Below are 22377 nucleotides of genomic sequence, written 5' to 3'. Positions count from 1 at the left end.
TAGAAATTAAAATTAGTTGGTTACTCGGGGGGGGGTGTTGATTCAATTCTGTCCCTGGTCCCTGCAGGGACCAGGCTTCTGGGGTGTTCCTCCGGGTGGTGTTGGTGTTGCTGCATCCTTCCTGGCCTTGGGCTGACTTGGCCTCGGGATCTCTTTTCTCGAAATAGCAGTGGTGGTGGTGTTTACTTCTTCCATATGACGCTTGGTTGATGTGCCGGCCGATTCGTTGGTAGTGGATGGGGCAGACTCTTTCCTTTTCTTCACTGGCATAGTCACTGGGGCAGTCGGGGTGGATTTCTGGGGAGTAGCTCCTAGGGAAAGGCCTTGTGGGGGTCGAGCTGTTCTCTGATCCACGGAGTTGACCATCTTCATCATCAAGGTCAGGGCTTCGGTCATCTTATCGGTATGCACCCCTAGTGGCTCCTTTAACCCTAGAACTGTGAAGGTCAACGCGAATAACTCAGTTTTGACATCCTGTATGTCGGCCCTCACTCCTTCCAGTTTCTTTTTTCCAATCCAAAGTGGCCGTCTCCGTCACCGAACTCCCTTCTGCTCTCATGGCTGCTTCCGTCTGTCCCACCTCATAGAAGTAGACTGATAAGGCTAATTTCATGCATGGGTCTAGGGATTTAATTCGTGATTTTACTGGGGCTAACGCACGTTTTAAGCCAGGTGTGTAAAGGAATTCGCCAGGTCCAAGAAAGAAGACAAAAAAATCACAAGGTCGAGGAACTGGCGATTTAGTGAACGATTATGAAGAGAATTGCTCGACGGAGGAAGCTCTAGAGTTGAAGGGTAGAATAGGGATTTCTACGAAGACTCAAGGGCTATGTCCGCATCTATAAAAGGCAGAAGCATGCAAGCTGGAGGGATCTTCTCGGTGGAGACCTCACCACAGCTTGTTGCCTAGTTCACTTTCCCACACACACACACTTGATACTAGTTTGAGGAGATCTCAGTTCACACGTTCGGGTTTCATCTTAGCTTCCGATATGGTGTAACACCGCTCTTGTTAGGAGCGAAGAAACAATTTATTTTCCGCTTTCCGTATTTTACTTACTCTGCCGAGCTTCGTTGTTCGAAGCTCGGTTCTCTGTTTTCACCAAATAGTTTCTGGTTTAAATGCAAGTTTGATTTTCCGTTATGGTGATTGTGTTGATTTCTAGTTTGATTGCTTCGTTTATTGAGATTTAGGTGTTTTAAATTGTCTGAGTTGGATGCGTTTCGCAGCTGTTTTCTGAGTTATTATAGGTTAATGGTCAGATCTGGGAAGTTGGAGTTGGATTGTGGAAGAACTTTGGTTGGATTTGCTGGATTTGTTGGTTGTTGGGTTCGGATGTCTTGGATCCGGAGTGGATCAAGTATTCTGACGTGAATCTGAGTAGTTTCGATCTGATTTTCATGCTTAGTTTACGAGTTTTTCTTTCATTCCGTCTAGTGTACGCAGATCTGATGTGTTTCCGTTTTGTGGCAAGTTTCCGACGACCAAATTTCTATATTCTGTTCGAATCTCGCTTTATGCTCTGTTTTGTTCATCTGCAAGTTTAATTCGGTTGAGAGGATACATTTCGCTGCGAGCTAGCGTCAGAGTTTGTTATCTGCAGTTTTTTTTCCGTACTTGCCACTTTTGGAATTATGGTCCCCACTTTCAGTTATCTTCTGTTTAGCTAGATTAGGTAGTTGTTTACACTGTCTAGGAAGTGGTTATGTTTCTTGCTGTTGAAGTCTGAATTTACAAGTTTAATATGTCCTAGGTCTAGCATTTACATTTCCTGCCTAGGTCTAGAGTTAGTTTAAAATTCTCAACCCTTTTGCGTGGCAGCAGCCATTTGTTTGTCCAAAGCCTCTGAGCACTACTTTGCGAGTCCATCTCTGTAGGATCGACCCCACTTCCCTATACTAATTCATAGTATTCGGGTTGAGGGATTTATATTATTTTTTGAAAGGGGAGTTGAGAGTGCCCAACGACTGAAGCACTGTATGTTCTCTTGAGTTCCTGGACCCTGTGCTCCAGTGGACTTAAGAAGCATGGTGTCTTGACCGAGCGCTTGCATTGATCAATTTCTGTGCATACGTACGAAAGAGCCTCTCTGTTACTTTCATACGCTTTCAAATGGCGCCGTTGCCGGGGATGGATGGCGTACTTTGTGTTAGTGCTTAGAGTAGTTGGTACGAATAATTTTAATTTACTGTTTTTTTTTTTTTTTTTTCGTTTTCTTTGTAGTGCATGAGCAGGAGCTTCTACCGGAGTAACTCGTCTGGTTGGAAACACGGTCAGTCCGTTTGGAAGATCAAGGATACAGCCTCCACCGTAACTACCAGATCAGGGTTCACGACGGGAGATCCGTTCCCGACTGAGTTTTTGAGTGACGAATCCTGGGAATCTTCAGGACGAAAGGATCCGGAGTCCCCACCAGAATCAGAAACAAAGTCGGAAACAGGGGAGGAAGAGGAAGTTGAGATGGCGCACGTAGCAGACCCAGATCCAGAAATAGGGTCACTAACGGCTCATCTCGATGGAGAGCCAGCGCATGCAATAGTGATGAACCCACGTCAGAAATCTATTGAGATCAAAACGAATGTGTTAGGCGTCTTGCCAACATTTTCTGGGCGAAGGAGTGAATGCCCGTACGAGTTTTTGAACGAGTTTAGCAAGTTGTGTGGCATTCAAAAGAGAACTAATGATGCGACAGAGGAGGACTATCGCTTGCGCGCGATTCCTTTCACTCTAAAGGGGGAGGCAAATACATGGTTGTTGAGATTACCCCCTGATTCTATCCGCACCTGGAGGGACTTTAAATTGGAATTCCTAGATTACTTCTTTCCATCCAACAAGACGAACGCTCTGAAGAAGGAGATAGTGGAATGCAAGCAGGATTACGATGAGTCATTGAGCCAATACTGGTCAAGGTTCAAGGGATTGCTGGACGCGTGCCCGAATCATCGGATGATAGAGGCGGAGACATACTCTCTGTTTTATGAAGGGGCAACTCCCGAGTCTAAGGATTTGATGAACTCCTCGAGCGGGGGGAATTTTACAAGGAAGAGAGGAAGCGAGGCAAGAGAGATTTTGGGAAGATTAATCGACGCCAAGAAGGCGTATGACAGCACGAGGAATGCTGTGAGAAGAGGCTCTGCGAATGCATTGAGGGAGCTGGAGGATGACAAAGTTGAAGCAAGGATTGATAGGCTGGAGAAAGCCTTGCTGAATGCTATCGAAAGGACTAATACAGCCGCACTAAAGGAAACGGCTAAGATGTTAGGTCCAGGAGATAATCAACTCCAGCAATATTACGGACCTCAGGAAGGTGGTTACCAGGCCCAGGCGAACGCGATGGGAAGTTGGAATCCTGATGGAAGTTGGAACCAAGGAAGACAAAGAGATGCACCCTGGAGAAATCACCCGAACTTTAGATGGTCTGAAAATGAGCAAAGCCAGCCAGCACCCCAATTGAGTATACAGTCCGCACCGCAGCCCGAGAGGCAGGGTAACTGGAGAAATCATGAGGGGCAAGGAAATTGGAATAACCGTAACCAAGGAGATCACTCGACCTGGGGAGACAAGAATCAGAATTATCAAGGGAACTCTTATGTACCACCACATCAAAGGAATGCCAAAGCACCTTACCCAGGTCAAGGAAGTAATTTCAACAACAATCCAGGAGGTCAAGGGCACATTCGCCCAGGCCAAGGAAGTGGAACAATCCAGAATATAGGGCCAGATCCCAGTCAGCCAAGCTCTAGACCAAGGAACCTTGATGAGATGGTTCACGACCTCGTCAGTTCCCAGCAGCACATTCAGAACAATTTACAGTCGAACAATGATGTGGTCCACAAGCTTCAGGATGCGCAGCAAGAACAGAAGGCAGCAATGGATATGTTGGCCAAACAGTTGTCTCAAATAGCTACTTCCTTGAGTGATATGCGGGGAAACGAGGGCAAGATTCCTGCATCGGTAAGACCACCTGACAGAGCCAATATTAGCCAGATCACACTAAGATCTGGGAAGGAGTACGAAGGGCCGGTCATGAGGTACAGAGAGGTCACGACCCCCATTAAGGATAAGGGAATAGAGGATACAACCACTGAATCAAGGGACTCGGTTGAGAGCAACCCTGCGGTTAGAGATGAACTTCGGGCAGGAGATTTAGAGAAACAGTTGCCCAGGACAATCGAACCCTTTTTCCTAGATCCAGAGCCGGAATTGGTAGAGAACAGAGGAGTTGATAAATCTTCAGCAGGTGAATGTTCCGGAACCGGGAAACGACCAAAACCTTTCCCGAACCGAGGAGAGGCAAAGAAAAAGAGGGATGAGCCAGTGGATCTTATGGATATTTTCGGGAAACTGGAGATAAATCTACCCTTCTTACAGGCTTTGAAAATGCCAGTTTTCAGCAAATTCATCAAGGAGTTTATAGCTGGGAAGGCTCGACCTAGTGGAAAAATCTTGATAGGCGAGAATGTGTCCGCGGTGATTCAGAAGCGGAGGATGCCCTCGAAATGCAATGACCCGGGTATGTTCACTTTGCCCATTTCTATCGGCGATGTAAAAATTGAGCATGCTATGTGTGACTTGGGAGCATCCATAAATGTGTTACCCCTGTCCATATACAAGAGGTTAGCGGGAGTAGGTATGGTGGATACGAAGGTTGTGATCCAATTGGCGGACAGGTCATGCATCTGCCCTGAAGGAGTGCTCGAGAACGTAATAGTCAAGGTACACGACTTCCTGTACCCGGCTGACTTCCATGTGATTAAGATGAGCGATAATGAGTCTGAAGAGTCTGGCGGAGTATTATTGGGGAGACCTTTCTTGCGAACCGCTAAGACTATCATTGATGTCTTTGATGGTACTATATGTCTCGATTACAATGGGGATAAATATACATTCAGCATAGATGAGGCAATGAAGAAGCCACTTGATGTTGAAAATTTGCATTCCGTAGATGTCATTAACCCCTTGGTCCAGGAATACCTCGAGACTGAATTAACGCAGGGACAGATTGAGAACTCAGAGATGAGTCATGCTGTTGATAGGGAAGTGGCCAGTTGGTGCCAAGCAATGAATACGAGCAAGTTGTCGGATGAAGAGCTAGCAGAAGCAATTTTGGAGTTTTGCACCAAGCCCGAGCTAACCAGATCGAGGGAGACACTTTATGGGGCAAGCAAGGAAGATCTTCCTGGATCGACTAAGGGGACGACGACTGGAGCAGCAGAAAAGAACCCCTTGCCTCAGGAAAAAGATGTTCCCAAGAAGGAGTTGAAAACACTTCCGCCAGGCCTAAAGTATGCTTACCTTGAGGCGAATGAGACTTTTCCGGTGATTATCAACAGCAACTTGATCAAGGAACAGGAAGAGGAGCTGCTGAAAGTCATCTGAAGGAACAAGAACGCTATTGGTTGGACACTTTCTGACTTGGTGGGGATTAGCCCTGATCTGTGCATGCATCACATTCGACTAAATGAAGGAGCGAAACCCTGCAGAGACCCTCAACGCAAATTGAATCCCAATATGAGGGAAGAGGTATTGAAGGAAGTATTGAAGCTGCTATCCCTAGGAATCATTTATTCCATACCAGACAGTGAATGGGTTAGCCCAGTACATATGGTACCCAAAAAGTCGGGAATCCAGGTTGTTAGGAACGACAAGAATGAGTTGGTACCGACCAGGCTAGTCACCGGTTGGAGGATGTGCATTGACTACAGAAAATTGAACGAGGCAACCAAGAAAGACCATTTTCCCCTTCCGTTCATTGACCAGATGCTGGAGAGATTAGCAGGCAAGCAATATTTCTGTTTCTTGGACGGATACAGTGGGTATTTCCAAATTTACGTGGACCCCGAGGACCAGGAGAAGACAACTTTCACGTGTCCGTTCGGAACGTATGCATATCGGAGAATGCCGTTTGGCCTTTGCAATGCACCAGGCACTTTTCAACGGTGTATGATGAGTATTTTCTCAGACCTGCTGGAAGATTGCATTGAAATCTTTATGGATGACTTCACTGTATACGGGGATTCATTTGATTCATGTCTGGCGAGCTTGGATGTAGTACTGAAAAGATGTCAAGAGAAGCACTTGGTCTTGAATTTCGAGAAATGCCACTTCATGGTCCCTGAAGGAATTGTCCTAGGGCATGTAGTATCGGAAAAGGGCATACAGGTGGACCAAGCAAAAGTGGACGTGATATCAAAACTGCCCCACCCGACAAATCAAAAGGAGGTAAGGGGATTCCTAGGTCACGCAGGATTCTACAGGAGATTCATAAAGGATTTTGCCAAAATTGCTCAGCCACTCACTCATCTGTTGCACAACGATGTTGAGTTTGTTTTTAATGAGGAGTGCATTAAGGCTTTTCAGCTGCTGAAGGACAGATTAGTATCTGCCCCCATCATCAGAGCACCTGATTGGGGTTTGCCGTTTGAAATCATGTGCGATGCGAGTGACTATGCAGTAGGGGCGGTGCTAGGTCAAAGAGTTGACGGAAAAAGTTACGTGATTTTCTATGCGTCAAAAACGCTAAATCAAGCCCAGAAAAATTACGACACCACGGAGAAGGAAATGTTGGCAGTCGTGTACTCTTTTGAAAAATTCCGACCATATCTGCTCGGGTCAAGGGTGATAGTCTTCACAGATCACGCTGCGATAATGTACTTACTGGCAAAGAAGGAGTCTAAGCCAAGGTTGATCCGTTGGGTGTTACTGTTACAGGAGTTTAACTGGGAAGTCAGAGACAAGAAGGGAACGGAGAACAAGGTGGCTGATCACTTGAGTCGCATTCACCAAGGTGAGACGGATGAAGCAATACCTGATGCGTTCCCGGAAGAACATCTTTATTATCTTAACGATTCTCCTAGACCTATCGATTTTGAAGAAGTAATGGCAGCGACAGGTCCAGGAGGTGCTGAAAAAGGGAAATGCCAGACGAATGCAGAACCATGGTTCGCTGACCTAGCAAATTACTTGGTCACTAAAGAAGTGCCCAGCTCCGATGAAATTTCCCGGGCCCAGAAGATGAAATTAAAAAGTGAAGCCAAATACTACTTTTGGGACGATCCGTATTTGTGGAAAATGGGAGCTGACCAGGTAATTAGGAGATGCATTCCGGAGTGGGAGCAAAGGGATGTGCTGAATCATTGCCATGCTCTAGCTTGTGGGGGTCACTTTGGACCTAGGAAGACTGCAAGGAAGGTTTTAGACAGTGGTTTCTACTGGCCGACATTACACAAGGATGCATTCGAATTCTGCCAGAATTGCGAAAGGTGTCAGCAGACCGGAGGAATTTCTAGAAGGGACGAAATGCCACAAGTCCCGGTGATTGTTTGTGAGATTTTCGATGTTTGGGGTATGGACTTTATGGGTCCATTTCCATCTTCATATGGGAATACATACATACTTGTGGCGGTGGACTACGTTTCGAAATGGATAGAGGCAAAAGCTACGACCTCCTGCGAAGCTGTAGAAGTAGCCAAATTTCTGCGATCTAACATTTTCAACAGGTACGGAATCCCTAGGGCTGTCATCTCAGACCAAGGAACCCATTTTAAGAACCGTACAATAGAGGCTCTCATGAAGAAATACGGAGTCCACCATAGGTTGTCTACACCTTATCATCCTCAGTCCAACGGCCAGGCAGAAATATCAAATAGGGAGATAAAGGCCATTCTCGAAAAAAACGGTGAACCCGTCTAGGAAGGATTGGAGTAAGAGACTGGATGATGCATTATGGGCTTATAGGACAGCTTATAAGACACCTATTGGTATGTCACCATATAGGTTGGTATTCGGAAAAATGTGCCACTTGCCCGTGGGAATCGAACACAGAGCATACTGGGCGGTCAAAGAGATCAACATGAACCCGCAGGCTTGTGAAGAAGAGAGGAAGATGCAGCTCCAGGAACTGGAAGAGTTACGGCTTGAGTCTTATGAATCTGCCATGTGGTATAAGGAAAAAACTAAGCTTTGGCATGATAAAAATCTCCGGGGCAAGGAACTCAGGGTAGGACAGAAAGTCCTTTTGTTTCAATCCAGGCTCAAGTTGATGCCTGGAAAGTTAAAGTCTAAATGGATTGGGCCTTACATCATCGTGGGACTTCGAGCAAACGGAGCAGTTGAAATCCAGGGAAGTGCACCAAATTCCATACCCTTTCTTGTCAATGGACATAGGATAAAGGTCTTTAGGGATAGCTCGGAGTTGTGTGTAGTGGACGAAGTGCCACTACGCGCACTCTTTGATATCACCTAACCAGTCTAGGAAGGAAGTGTTCTTAGAATATCTCCTGGGTCTAGCACTTAAAAGTTTGACCATACCCTGATCCAGGAAATTTTGAGAACACTTAAAAACAAATTTTGTAAATATTTAATTGCTTTCTTTTAAAAAAAAAAATAATAATAAAAATTTTTCAAAAATATTTTCGAAACACCAGACCCATCGGGAATGATTTTGATGATGTCATATCCTAGGCCCGGGGAGTATGGCGTTTCATTCTTTTTAGTTTGATGTTTTCTTTTAGTGTGTTTTGGCAGTAGGGATTTACTTGAGCAAGGAATGGTGGGGTAAAGGAGTTTTGGAGGGAATTGGCACCGGTTCGGATTTCACATGGCACTTTATGGGGAGGCGTACGGTCGCTAGCGTCACCACCTGCCACCGCCTGCAAAAGAAAGATGTCCTCTCCCATGCCTACACTATAATCGGTTTTGGCATTCTTATCTTCTCTTTACTCATTCTCTCTCCAAATATTCTCTCTCTCAAATAAAAAAACCCCAAATTTCGCTCTCTCTCTTTCTAACCCTAATCTGCAAATTTCGCACAAATTTCTTTTCAAAAATTTCTGCAGAATACCATGGATAACAAACAAGAAGCTAGCAGCGCCTCTGGATCCGCCGAGAAGAGTGCGGCGGAGTTTATGAATGAACTATTTCAGAAGTTCGGAGGGGCCGATAAAGCGATGCAGGCGTTCGCGATGTTCGCAATGGGACAAACCATGCCAGCCGGTCCAACAACCACCGTGACACAACCGGAAGCTGTCGAGACACCGCCCACTGCTGTACAAGAAACCGCACCGGAGGCTGCTACCATTATTCCAGAAGAAACCACCTCTGCACAGGACACAGTCCCAGAAACCACCACCAGGCCGGAGGACATTACAGTACCCGCCGTTCCAGAACCTTCCATTGCGGAAATTCGCGAAGTAGAGACAGATCTGGCCGCGGGACTGAATTTATTGGCCGTAAGTGAACCCAGGTTAGTTTCTGCTTCTCAGAGGGAAACCCCCGTTTTAAAGGATGGAGGTGATGATATTTCTGCTGTGGGCTTAGTGGAGAGTGTTGTTGAGGGGGTAAATGTTCTTGTGGCGGTAGTTGAGGACACCGCTATCACTGTTAGTAAGGATGTTGAGGGGGGAACCCCTGTTCTGGAGGCGTGAAGGATGCCGTTGTTGATGGTGATGATGTTCAAGTGGGCGAAGCCGCCCTAATTTCTGAGAAGGATGTGGAAGGGGAAACCCTAGAAGTAGTTGAGGGCGATGAAGCCCAAATTGTTGAGGAAGATGTTGTTGCGGGAAGGACTCCCGACAAGTATGTGGGCACTGATGCCCAACCTGAAGGAAATCTTAAGGGGTTGGAAACCCCTGTTTATATCGCGGGGGCAACCCCATTATTAGCAGAGGAAGGTGGAGCACTCGATTCTGAGGATGCTCAAGAAACTGTTGATGCAGGACTCAACATGATAGTGGATCTAACTGAGGTCCCTGAGGAGGCCGATTCGCAGCTAAATCTAAGGGGAACAAGGAGACGGACACGTCGAAGTATACTTGATGACATTGACGAATCCGCACAACAAAAGGATAAGGAAACGCTGGACCTAGCGACAGCCGTGTCTGAGCAGGAAGACTCTCCCAGACCGAGTGGTAGGGAGAGTGAAGAGGAAGGGCGCCGCGCGACGGCTAAGAAGAGGAAAGGGAAACAAATTGCTTCCTCCTCGACCAAGAAGGCGAGGGGGAAATCTACTGAATCTCCACTTCCTCCACCCGCCAAGGTACCATACGCCACAGAGCCCGAGAGTCCTGCCAGGTCCAGTGATTCAGAGGAGGAGCAAGAAGAAGATGTTCTGAACTTTGAGCCGACGGAAATTTGGGTTACAAGGGAGCTGCTAGACGATATGAGAAAATTTGACGATCCAAAACGTGTGGCCGTATACAAGGAAAAGAGTGCTGAGGGAAAGGTTGCGAAGTCCGGTAAGATGTACCACCCGGCGGAGCTCAAACATATTAGCTCTAACGATGAGTTCAGGGGGTTTATAGATGCAATCGGTTTTGATTGGTTACTAAAGCACAGCACTTTCGAAGTTCCGGTTGACGCGGCCCGTGAATTCTTCTCCACATTCCGGTTCAAATCCACTGCCGACTTGGATACGGAATCCATAACTTTCAGGCTTTTTAATGAAGAACATAGGATGAGTATCCGGGAGTGGACCTTGCGGATGGGCTTGCTAACGAGAATAGAAGATGATGAGGGCCTGTGGAACGACAGAATGGTTGGTCCGCCGAAGTTGACGCCAGGATTTCAGGCACAAGGCGCGTGGGAGTTCTTGACTCACTCAAGAGTGGGTCAATTTAAAACAAGTTTTTCGAAGGCACACCATATAGAGAATCGGGTCCTGCGATTCGCCCAAACTTTTGTCAACTACAACTTGATGGGCACTGCCAACAACGCCCTGACGACCGCCGACCTATATTTTACGTGGTGCATGGCTACAGGAGTACGAGTTCATCTGGGTTATTGGTTAGCCCAGGCCTGCCATCAAGTCACCTCCAACCCGTCCAGGCATCTGTACACGTGCCATCTTCTCGGGGCCTATTTGCAGCGCAACGTTGTAATCAAAATCAGCAAGGCCTGCCGTGAAGTAAAAATGTGCTCAGCTCCGGAAGTCTTCAATTTCGACTTCTTTTTCAACAAGGGGTTGCTGATCGCCCGAGGGAAGGAGGTGTGTTTTTATGAGGTCGGTAAGTCAGAGGCACAAATTAAGCAGGAACCCGATGGTGTGGAGGTAAAGGATCAAGCCGCTGAGGACGAAGTCAGGCTAATGGTTCAGGGAGTGCAGAAAGAAGTTGAGGAGGTAAGGAAAGGAATCGACGGGGTACGCAAGGAAATGACCGAGATCCGAAGGGAATTCGGAAGAAGCAGGGAAGAGGCCGCAGTCCTGAGGGGACGTATCACCGATTGGGTGGCTTCGTCAACTAAGCAAACCAACAAGATGGCGGAGGGTGTTGCTTTAATGACGACAATGCTGAAATGGCTGCACAAAAAGTTCCCGGATACATCAGAAATTATTCCTGGGTCTAGCAGCAACATTACAACGCCGAGTCCAAGAAGTGTATCCGCGCAGAAGCCATCGCAAGGCCCGAGGCCTCACACCACCCCTTCTTCTGCTAGACCCGTGATCCTGAGAACAGCCATACCCCGACCCACTGATGACATACCAGAGAAGCCGGAGATGCCGGCCAGTAAGAAAGCAAAGGTGACCCAGCCGACGGTGCCACCAAAGTTTGGCTCCCGCGGGGGCCAGACACCGAATTAAATTTCCCCTCAAACCCAAGTAACTTTTTCTTTTCTTTTCTTTCAAAGTGCTTTCGTTTTTATTTCTGTTTATACCTGCCAGCATGCTAGGTTCTGTATATACGTGTTGAACCCTTCCACACTTAGCCCAATCTTTGGTCTAAGTGTGAGAAGGGGTTGTATGTCATAACATGTTTCGTGTTGTATGTTGTCCCTTCTCCCACTCAGCCCAATGCTTGGTCTGAGTGTGAGAAGTTTGTGTTTTGTTGTGTTCGTTTCATGTCGCCACTAACTGTCCTGTTTTCCACTTCATTGGGATTGCTTGGGGTCAAGCATGGATGAAGTGGGAGGGGGGGAAACAGTTAGTGTAGTTAGTGTCTTGTACATATTCTGTTAGGCCTAGGAGTTTGCAGTTTTTTTTTAGGTTCTGTGTTTGCATAACTGGTATAATAAATAGCAAAAGCCCTTTAGGGAGAGTAATTGAAGAGAAAATACATGCTAATTTGTGAATCATTTTCTCTTAATAAATCAAAGTCAGTTGGATGAAGTAAGAACGATAGAGGATGCCTTAGATAACCTAGTTGTGCAGCCCTACTATAAAAGTGAGTTATAAGCCAAAACACTTTGAGCTAACATGTATAAAAAGGGGGCCGCCACTGGATGTTTAGGGAGAAGAGTCCGAAGGAGAAAAAATTGGGAATAGGGTTCTGGAGGTATAAGCTGGACGAAGTCCAGGAAAAGGAGGTATAAGCTGGACGAAGTCCAGGAAAAGGAGGTATAAGCTGGACGAAGTCCAGAGAAAAAAAAAAAAAAAAAAAAAAAAATTTAAGGGGCAGGAAGCAGTAGTAACCTGACCCAGGAAATAAAAGTACAAGGAGGATTGTAGGAAGGAGAAACTCTCATAACCCGACGCATCAGTGGTGTAACTTTAACTTAAGAGCGATTCGATCCTAACATCCCTGGTGAGGAATGAGTGATCGAGTGATTCTAACAATTGGGAAGTCAAAAGGCTATCTTGACGAACTGACAACTTGACTAGACAGAAGAAGGGAGGGGGAGGAATCTGAGGCTGTAAACGCTTGGATTGACCTTAAACTTGTGGGGATGGCTGCTAGGAAAATACTAGTTTATGCGCTTATGTGTTTTCTTTTCTTTTGTGATTTTTATGTGTTTCGTGTTGTAGTTGTCTAGTACTTGGGGGGACCGTGCATTGAAATTCGCCTTATTTCTTTTTCTTGTCTTTTATACTTGAGGACAAGCATGGTTTAAGTGTGAGCAGTTTGATAAGGCTAATTTCATGCATGGGTCTAGGGATTTAATTCGTGATTTTACTGGGGCTAACGCACGTTTTAAGCCAGGTGTGTAAAGGAATTCGCCAGGTCCAAGAAAGAAGACAAAAAAATCACAAGGTCGAGGAACTGGCGATTTAGTGAACGATTATGAAGAGAATTGCTTGACGGAGGAAGCTCTAGAGTTGAAGGGTAGAATAGGGATTTCTACGAAGACTCAAGGGCTATGTCCGCATCTATAAAAGGCAGAAGCATGCAAGCTGGAGGGATCTTCTCGGTGGAGACCTCACCACAGCTTGTTGCCTAGTTCACTTTCCCACACACACACTTGATACTAGTTTGAGGAGATCTCAGTTCACACGTTCGGGTTTCATCTTAGCTTCCGATATGGTGTAACACCGCTCTTGTTAGGAGCGAAGAAACAATTTATTTTCCACTTTCCGTATTTTACTTACTCTGCCGAGCTTCGTTGTTCGAAGCTCGGTTCTCTGTTTTCACCAAATAGTTTCTGGTTTAAATGCAAGTTTGATTTTCCGTTATGGTGATTGTGTTGATTTCTAGTTTGATTGCTTCGTTTATTGAGATTTAGGTGTTTTAAATTGTCTGAGTTGGATGCGTTTCGCAGCTGTTTTCTGAGTTATTATAGGTTAATGGTCAGATCTGGGAAGTTGGAGTTGGATTGTGGAAGAACTTTGGTTGGATTTGCTGGATTTGTTGGTTGTTGGGTTCGGATGTCTTGGATCCGGAGTGGATCAAGTATTCTGACGTGAATCTGAGTAGTTTCGATCTGATTTTCATGCTTAGTTTACGAGTTTTTCTTTCATTCCGTCTAGTGTACGCAGATCTGATGTGTTTCCGTTTTGTGGCAAGTTTCCGACGACCAAATTTCTATATTCTGTTCGAATCTCGCTTTGTGCTCTGTTTTGTTCATCTGCAAGTTTAATTCGGTTGAGAGGATACATTTCGCTACGAGCTAGCGTCAGAGTTTGTTATCTGCAGTTTTTTTTCCGTACTTGCCACTTTTGGAATTATGGTCCCCACTTTCAGTTATCTTCTGTTTAGCTAGATTAGGTAGTTGTTTACACTGTCTAGGAAGTGGTTATGTTTCTTGCTGTTGAAGTCTGAATTTACAAGTTTAATATGTCCTAGGTCTAGCATTTACATTTCCTGCCTAGGTCTAGAGTTAGTTTAAAATTCTCAACCCTTTTGCGTGGCAGCAGCCATTTGTTTGTCCAAAGCCTCTGAGCACTACTTTGCGAGTCCATCTCTGTGGGATCGACCCCACTTCCCTATACTAATTCATAGTATTCGGGTTGAGGGATTTATATTATTTTTTGAAAGGGGAGTTGAGAGTGCCCAACGACTGAAGCACTGTATGTTCTCTTGAGTTCCTGGACCCTGTGCTCCAGTGGACTTAAGAAGCATGGTGTCTTGACCGAGCGCTTGCATTGATCAATTTCTGTGCATACGTACGAAAGAGCCTCTCTGTTACTTTCATACGCTTTCATAGACTTCGCCGTCTTTCGTGTATAACAACCCTTTGTTAAAGAAGAAATCCACATTAAACTGCTCCGTGGTGTCACACATTTCTAGAGGTGGTACTGACTTTGCGATTTTTATCTTGATGTTCCGTTGCAGATATGCCCCGAAAAGATGGCACATATAGAGATGACCCGATGTGTGGGTAATCATCAGATGGCACGCTTGAGCCGACCAGTAGCCGAGGTGGACCTTCACACCTTTTAACATACACCAGGCGAAGTAAAGCTCAGATGTTGTTAGGGTGGAGCTTACCTGCCCCATCAGATTGTAGCCAATAAAAATCTGAGCAAAACGGAGGAGATGATTGGTGATGTGGACTCCCCGTGATATGCTGGTCTTGAAACGCCCCCCACGTTTGTGCGTGATGAGCTCTAACGCCTGTTGTGTGTCAAATCCTGGGGTTTTTCTAGGGGGACCAATCTGTCTGTCGTCCCATCCTCCTCTGATATCCTCCTCCATGGTCAGCAGTTCCAATCTTAAGGACCACTCTCTGATGCTCATCCTGGTATCAACATTGAACAAACGAAATGAAATCGAGTCAGTTTCTATGTCTGTGGTAGACATGAACTTGAACAATGTGAAGAACTCGTTAGCAAGGGTGCCACTTGCACCTCCGCAGTGCTGTGGCTCAACAACCATTCAAACCCTATAGTGCTAATATAAGAGAGGAACTCTTCCTCTGACTCAATTTCCTGAAGGGATTTGGGGTGATAGCTTTTTCCTGACTTAGCCTGCTTCCCATTCATTCCACGTTCAACATACGTTCTAGCCTTCTTAGGATCACTGAAATAGGCCATATCTCCTAGAAGCTTCTTCGTGACCACCACCTATTCCGGAAAATAAATGGGGTTCTCGGTGCTGTCATCCCTGGAGTCTTCGTTCTCCTCTCCAGCATCCTCTTCGGTATCTTGAGCGAAGGGCTTTTTAATTGGTGCGGTAGTGGGCTCGCTCCTCTTCTCAGAGCCTGGAAGTTTCTTGACAGTGGTTACCGTTGGTTGCTTCCCCCTGCAAGTGCGTCGTATCTCATAGTCATTATTTGCACCATCTTTCACCTCCGTTTCATCCACTGGATGATCAGACTCTGATTCCCTTGGCCTCGTGGCCGCTATTACCTCCTCCACTTGTTTTTTTTAAACTCCTATACTATAGAAAGGAGGAAATTACAACTGATGTCCAGAGGGCTCGAACTCGGCACCTCATACAATAATCTCTAAGCTAATTGCCTCCACTTGTTCATCCTCCTGTGTTTCTCCTTCGTCCTCCGGAATATACTCATTCCCAGGTTCCTCAACCTTTCCTTCACTTTCTCCTTCATCTTCTTCTCTCTCCTCCGAATTTCCCTAAGCTTCTTCATTCTACTCGCCTTCTTCTGTTGTCTCAGGATCCTTGTCGTCGTCCCCTAAACCTTCATCCTCCGCAAAATCATCTCCTTCCTCGTCTTGTTCATCATCAACAGCCGGGTTCTCTTCATCGTAGATCTTTTCTTCCCTATCCTCCTTGAGGACATTTACTTTGTCAGCATGTGTCGAATCTGGAGCTGGGAGTAATATTGTCACCGGAAGATCGGCGAGTGTTGGTGAGGAAGAAAACTCCTTGACTGGAGTCATGGCCATTTGTGGCTGCACGGGCCGAAGTTAACTACTATCTAGACAAAGCAAAGGTTGGGTTTGATTCTTAGAAAAACAGTTAAACATAAACCAGTTAAAAGCACGCAACAAAGGATAGGTTTCAAATAAGAGAAAGAGGTAGAGCTTTGGATCCAACTACAACGAACAATATATGAACAATTCAACAACTTCAATTACCCAATTGAAGTCTCTAGGATTACTAGGAAAGCCGTTAGTCTAGGCTAAGCCCTTTGTCGAGTGCACTCAACCCGTTGATTAACCATTGATATTGAAGTCTCCTTCTAATACTTCACAATTAACTCCTTAAAATAAAAGGCTCAAGCCCTCACTCTAGAATTCCTTCTCTCGAATGTAAATTATCTAGGTGTTGTTCATTCTTTTATCAATCTTAATTAGGTATCTCTCGATTACTCAAAACTAGGTCAACAAACTCAATTGGTAGCTAAGCAATTGAATTGAAAAAGCTCAAGAATGAAACAAAAGGAATCACAAGAGCATAGGTAATCAAAAGTCCTTGAATTAATCAAAAGCGTTCATTGTAGTCTTCACCAAAACTCTACAAGAAATTTAGCTACTCATATTCAACGCAAATTCACAATATAAATCCATAGAAAGTGAATTGAACATAGGAAAACTAATAAAGATACTTCCAAGAGTGGGTTGAATGGGAAAATCATCTTCGTCTTCAACCTTGTTGAGGATTGGGACTTCTTGTCTCTCAAATCTGCTCTCAAACCTTCAAAACTGCTTCTGGGTGTGTGTGATGTCTCGGGAGTAGAAAACCCTCGGTCCCTTTTATACCCGGGGCGGAAATAGGAGCAATTAAAACATCGCCGCACGCATCGCCCGGCTGGGTGATTTGCAAGTGGAAAACAACCGACCGGGTGTTTTGCAAGTGGAAAACACCCTGGATCCCGCAAGGCGTACAAAACACCCGACCGGGTGATTTGGAAATTGGAAAACACCCGGTCGGGTTTTCTCTCTGGACCTCGACTACTTCTTCGAAACACCCGACCGGGTATTCTGGCCGATGAAAAACACCCGACCAGGTGAACCTACTGGACTTCTCAAAATCTGTCTCGGCTCGTTCAATCTGTTTTTTAGTCCGTTTAAACCTGTTTTCATCACAAAACTACGACAAAACTCATTAACTCATTAATTAGTGTATGTGTGGTGAAAAACATATATTAAACACCTTAATCATCAAAATCACCATCTAATTACGCACGAAACCATCCTAAACTATGAGTTTGTCAACTCCCCCAAACTTTAACACTTGTTTGTCCTCGAACAAGAAGAAAGAAGCAAGACTTACAAACTCATGTAAGGATGTGGAGTATCATCATTGCCTCAGTAGAAATAAAATATAACAAGTATCAATGGCCTCATATGGATGTAAAGTATTATGAAATATAGCTTCAAGTTACTATCATGTACTCAACCTTGCCAATTTGCCCTCACAAAGAGAAAATGCAATGTGCATTTTAGAAATTTCACTCACTCTCAAAGTGTATAAGCTCATGACATAACTCTCAAATCATCAAAGCATGCATAGTTTACCATAGGCTTGCTCGAAATCTACATTCTCCTCTACTACGGTGTGAGGTAATTTTTGGTTATGTGAGGTAATTTTTGGTTATGTGAGGTAATTTTTGGCTAAAGTGACTTTAATCCCCAAAATATAACTTGTTCAACTTCACCAACTTTCTTCCCCAATCTTAGCTAGTTCTAGTCTTTGCCTAGACTCTTCTCATCTATCAACATTCCACTTTTGTTCTTCACCTCTTTTCCAACCTTCAAGACACCCTTTTCACCACAAGCTAATTATACACTATTTTTCACTTTCATTTTTTTTATGCAATCCTTTTTTTTTTGTTTTTCTTTCCTACCTAAACACCCTTGTTTTTTTTTTTGCTAACACTATTTCCAAACTTTCATTTCCCTTTAATTTTTCACAAGCAACACATAAGAAACCTAACCCCTTGGTTTGTCAAAGAAAAAGGTTTATCCGCTCAAAATGGGCTAGCAAGGATTATTAACATGATAATGGGTAAGGGTAAAATTTAGCTAACAAGGATGGCCTAACATCCTCCCTTATCTCTATAACCACTATGTAGACTCAAGGAGATCGCAAGCAAGTTCTAGAAACATATGACATGCTTGAGATAAAGCACACAATTAAGAACAAAATAGGCTCAATACTCTCACAAGGTGTTTTTTTTTTGGCAAAAGACAAGGCACCATGCAATTCACTTTAGGCAATTTGAAATGAAAATACATTTTACTTAGCCATATCAACAAGGTTTTCGAAATTTTGAAAATTTTTGGCAAAATCATCATTGGCAACTCCTCCAACATATCAAATATAGCCAAAAGAATAGGGGTACAAGCTGGGGTATCATCAAATAAAGAGCATGAGAGAGAGATAAAAGAGGAGAGAGAATCCACTAGACACCCCCCAAACTTATTCCATGCAAAGCTAGGATAAGTTTAAAAGAGAGTGGATCTCCCATGGACCTTCACTGCGGAGGAGGAGGCGGATGCTGCCACTGGCCACGGAATTCATCGAATTGGGCATTGATGTTGGCCCATTGTGCATTGTTGAACTCAGTGAATTGGGTCCAGTTGGTCACGAACTGGTCCCACCGCGCTTCATTTCGGGTCTCATACTGGGTCAGCCGTGCATCATTCTAGGCCCAATATTCCTCCTGCCGAAGCTCCATCCGTGTCAACCTCTCATTTATCGAGCCGTAGTCCTCCTCTTCTCGCTCTCGTCGGCTTCGTGTCCTATGAGTGCTTATCCCGGCTCCATCGTCACCACGCAGCGGCATCTCTACATTACGCTCCTCGGGAACCTCATCCTCATCTTCATCCGCATGCCCCATTGTCAAGTTCTCGGGGACCTCGGGAGCCTCGGGAAACTCCGAACGATCAAATTCTTCGTACTCGTCTGGATCAACATCGTCGAATCTCCTGTTCGGGTATCGGGCTGTGATGGCTTGGGGAATTCATCTTCCAGTTTCTCTTATCCACGGGCACGTTGATGTACGTGTTGACGGGGTCCGGAAGAGGGAAGTGATCCTTCAACCTTTGCAAGAAGAAGGCTCGTCCCCCATACTCTACTCCAAGATCATGTGATCTCCGGAATGCTTCAATATCCATAACCGTGGACCCTAGATCTTGCTCAAATCCCCTTGTGTTCACGCCCAAGTGGCGCGCAATGGCGCCCACCACAGCACCGCAACATATCATACCCGAGCTCCTCTTTGATGCCCGCTCCATGTTCTTCACAATGTAGTGGACCATGTTCATCGCCCGTCCGTGTGCTAGGCACCATAGCAGGAACAATTCGTCTTTTTGGACACTCCCTGTTTCATTCCGTGCGAAGGGATGGTTGTTGCAAGCCTTCTGGATCAAACGTAGAACTGGGTTCCGGATCATAGAGCTCTTAGCCCGGGCGGCCTTGAACCCCCCAGTCTCCAAAGTAATGTCGTTCCAGAATCTCCCATTCTTGAACTCCCTCGGCATGTCAAATTCGTCAGTTGTGATCCCATAGATTTCCTTTAGCTCCCCCATTGGTAGCTCATATTCCATGTTCCTTAGTCGGAACTTGATGGCCGCAATAGTTCTCCCCCGCATCACTACCACCAACGTGGTTAAGAACTCCAGAGTTAAGCGGTGGTGGGAAACGATCTCCATCGTGAACATCCTATGCAATTCCCCCACATTGCACAACTCATCAAAACATTGAAGTACGCCTAGGTTGTGTAGAAGGACCCGACAAGGTTGCCTCGCAACCCTATAATCTTGTTTGGCCAGAGCCTTCCAAGTGGCCCGCTCCTCTACAGTTCTTAGAGTGACCGAACATCCCGTTGTTGTAAGGACCATCACTGTACCTACAAGTGCAAAGTATTAGCTTATGATGTAACCAAAAACTTGCCAATTCTATTAATATTTACAAGTTAGCATATGGAGTACAACTAAGTGTATGCATCACCCCCCATCATGTGTTTATATACCACCAATCAAAGCATATAACAAAAGAAGTTAAGCACAAAATCACAATTGAAGCTCAAAAGATGCACAAATTCATCCTACACTTGTTCTAACATGTAAAGATCAAACAATTCACTCCATAATACCACAAATTCATCATTAATTCTCATGCCATAGCCAAATTCTCTCCCAAAGTCCAATCAATCACAAGTATCAACAATTCAAACAAATATCACCCACAACTACACCATCATTCCAAAGATTTATCCTTCTACAATCCCAACTCTTCATCAACATGAAACAAAAACAACAATTCTCCAACATATCCACACTAATCCTCAAAAACCCACAACTATGCATCAAATTTATCATATTCTTCCATAAATCACTCAATAGTCAACAATAATCCATGGGTAAAGAAGATAAGAGGGAAAAATTCATACCTTTGGGGTTTAATTGAAGTGGAAATCGAAAATTAGCCTCTTGCTTTGATCTTACCAAAATTCACCGATTAATCGGTTAAAATTGTGTAATAGAGAGAGTAGAGTGTAGAAGTGGGATTGGAAGGGAGGAATTGAGAGGAAATCACCGGGAATTCGGATTTGGAGGCTAGGGTTTGCGAGATTAGGCGCCAGGTGTTTTGCAGCCGGGTGTTCTTTGCGCCATATATGTAGCGACACAAACACCGACCGGGTGATTTGGAAATTGTAAACACCCGGTCGGGTTTTCTTTCTGGACCCTGACTGTTTCTTCAAAACACCCGACCGGGTAATTTGGAAATTGTAAACACCCGGTCGGGTTTTCTCTCTGGACTCAGAACGGCTCCTTCATAACACCCGACCGGGTTTTCTGTGACATGGAAAACACCCAGTCGGGTTTCTTCTCTGGACTATAACCCTTTTTTTCCGTTCATACTATTTTTCACCCGTCGAAGCCTATTTTCCTGTTCCACTCAAATCACGCAACAAAACACCCATCTCAAACACATTTGGGCATCCTTAACAAAACAAACACAAGGAAAACACACAAAAACACACCAAAAAACAAGAATAAAACAAAAACACACCCAAACACAAAAAAGCGATAAATTTTACCTACTAGGGGCTGCCTCCCCTATAGCGCAACTTTTTAACGTCATTGCCCGACGGTCTTCAAGCTTTCACTCAATGGTCCAACCTCACTCGGATAATGTCATCAGGGCCCGTCTTTGCTTTAGCGGCCAAATAGAGCTTGTGTAGCCGCTTATTCCACCAAGTGGCCTTCACATCTTCCCCAATAACACTTCCTTTACATCTCTCCTCCAGAGGTTTCTCCACATCATCATCCTTACCCTTCACATGTGCCACTTGTATCATCTTGCAATCTTCAACTTTCAAGGGCACCTCTTCCACTCTCTTGGCCTCTTCCACTTCTTGGCGTTTCATCTTGTCCAATATAGAGAGAATGACCGTCTTGTTTCCATGCCTAAGGGTGAGTTCTCCCTTAGTGACGTCAATTAGAGCTTTCCCGATCGCTAGGAATGGTCTTCCAAGGATGAGGGGACATTTGGATCCTCCTTCATGTCCAAAATAACAAAGTCCGCGGGAAAGATGAAATCGTTCACCCTTACCAATACATTCTCATGGAGTCCATTCGGGAATTTGACGGACTTGTCCGCCATTTGGAGGGTAATGGTAGCTGGCTTCAAGACACCAAACTTCAACTTCCGGAAGAAGCTTAAAGGCATGAGATTTATGCTTGCCCCCTTGGTGTATATAGTTAACATCTTCTACACCTTCTTGCTGCTCATGCACAGCCGGTCCCATCCCCATGAGATCTATCTTCTTGTGGAGGAGCTCCATCTGTTTATACATGTTGTCCATATGGCTGCTCTCTACGGCAGAAGCTACCCTGTGTACTCTGCTCCTCTCGTTGTTCCAGCCTTCATCATTAGAGGTCACTCTCTCAATCACCTTCATGGCCTTTGCTTCTCCCTTGTTCAACAATGATCCTCCTGCACTCAGGTTCAGTTCACGCTTTGCTTCAGGCAAACACCCCCTATAGAATGCTAGGACTTGATGCGTCGGATTCAGCCCATGATTGGGGCACCTCTTCATCAGCCCCTTGAATCTTTCCCAAGCTCCTCGGATACTCTCTTGGGGAGTCATCTCAAACGAAATGATTTCTGACTGCCTCTTCAACGCCTTACTCGGTGGGTAGTATTTTTCTAAGAACTTTTCCACCATTGCCTCCCACGTGCGAATAGAGTTGGGCTTCATACTGTCCAGCCAATCCTTGGCATCATCCTCCAGAGAAAAAGGGAACACCCTTAATCTGATCTGTTCATCTGTGACTCCATTTATCTTCGTCGTGTTGCAGATCTGGA

At 45.1% G+C, this 22377-nt stretch overlaps 1 protein-coding gene across 1 annotated transcript; it reads right to left on the bottom strand.

Moving 5' to 3' along the window:
- Positions 1–15215: 15215 nt before the first annotated feature.
- LOC121808927 (histone chaperone ASF1-like) lies at positions 15216–16001 on the bottom strand. Its single transcript, XM_042209483.1, has 2 exons — positions 15748–16001; positions 15216–15393 (listed from the first exon to the last, which is right to left on the bottom strand). The coding sequence occupies exons 1-2, from the start codon at positions 15999–16001 to the stop codon at positions 15216–15218; spliced, it is 432 nt and encodes a 143-aa protein (XP_042065417.1).
- Positions 16002–22377: the final 6376 nt, after the last annotated feature.

Source organism: Salvia splendens, chromosome 6 (assembly GCF_004379255.2).
Source record: "Salvia splendens isolate huo1 chromosome 6, SspV2, whole genome shotgun sequence".
In the NCBI taxonomy this organism is placed as follows: domain Eukaryota; kingdom Viridiplantae; phylum Streptophyta; class Magnoliopsida; order Lamiales; family Lamiaceae; genus Salvia; species Salvia splendens.
Note: the sequence above shows the minus strand (reverse complement) of the source record. Positions and strands in the feature narration are given on the sequence as shown.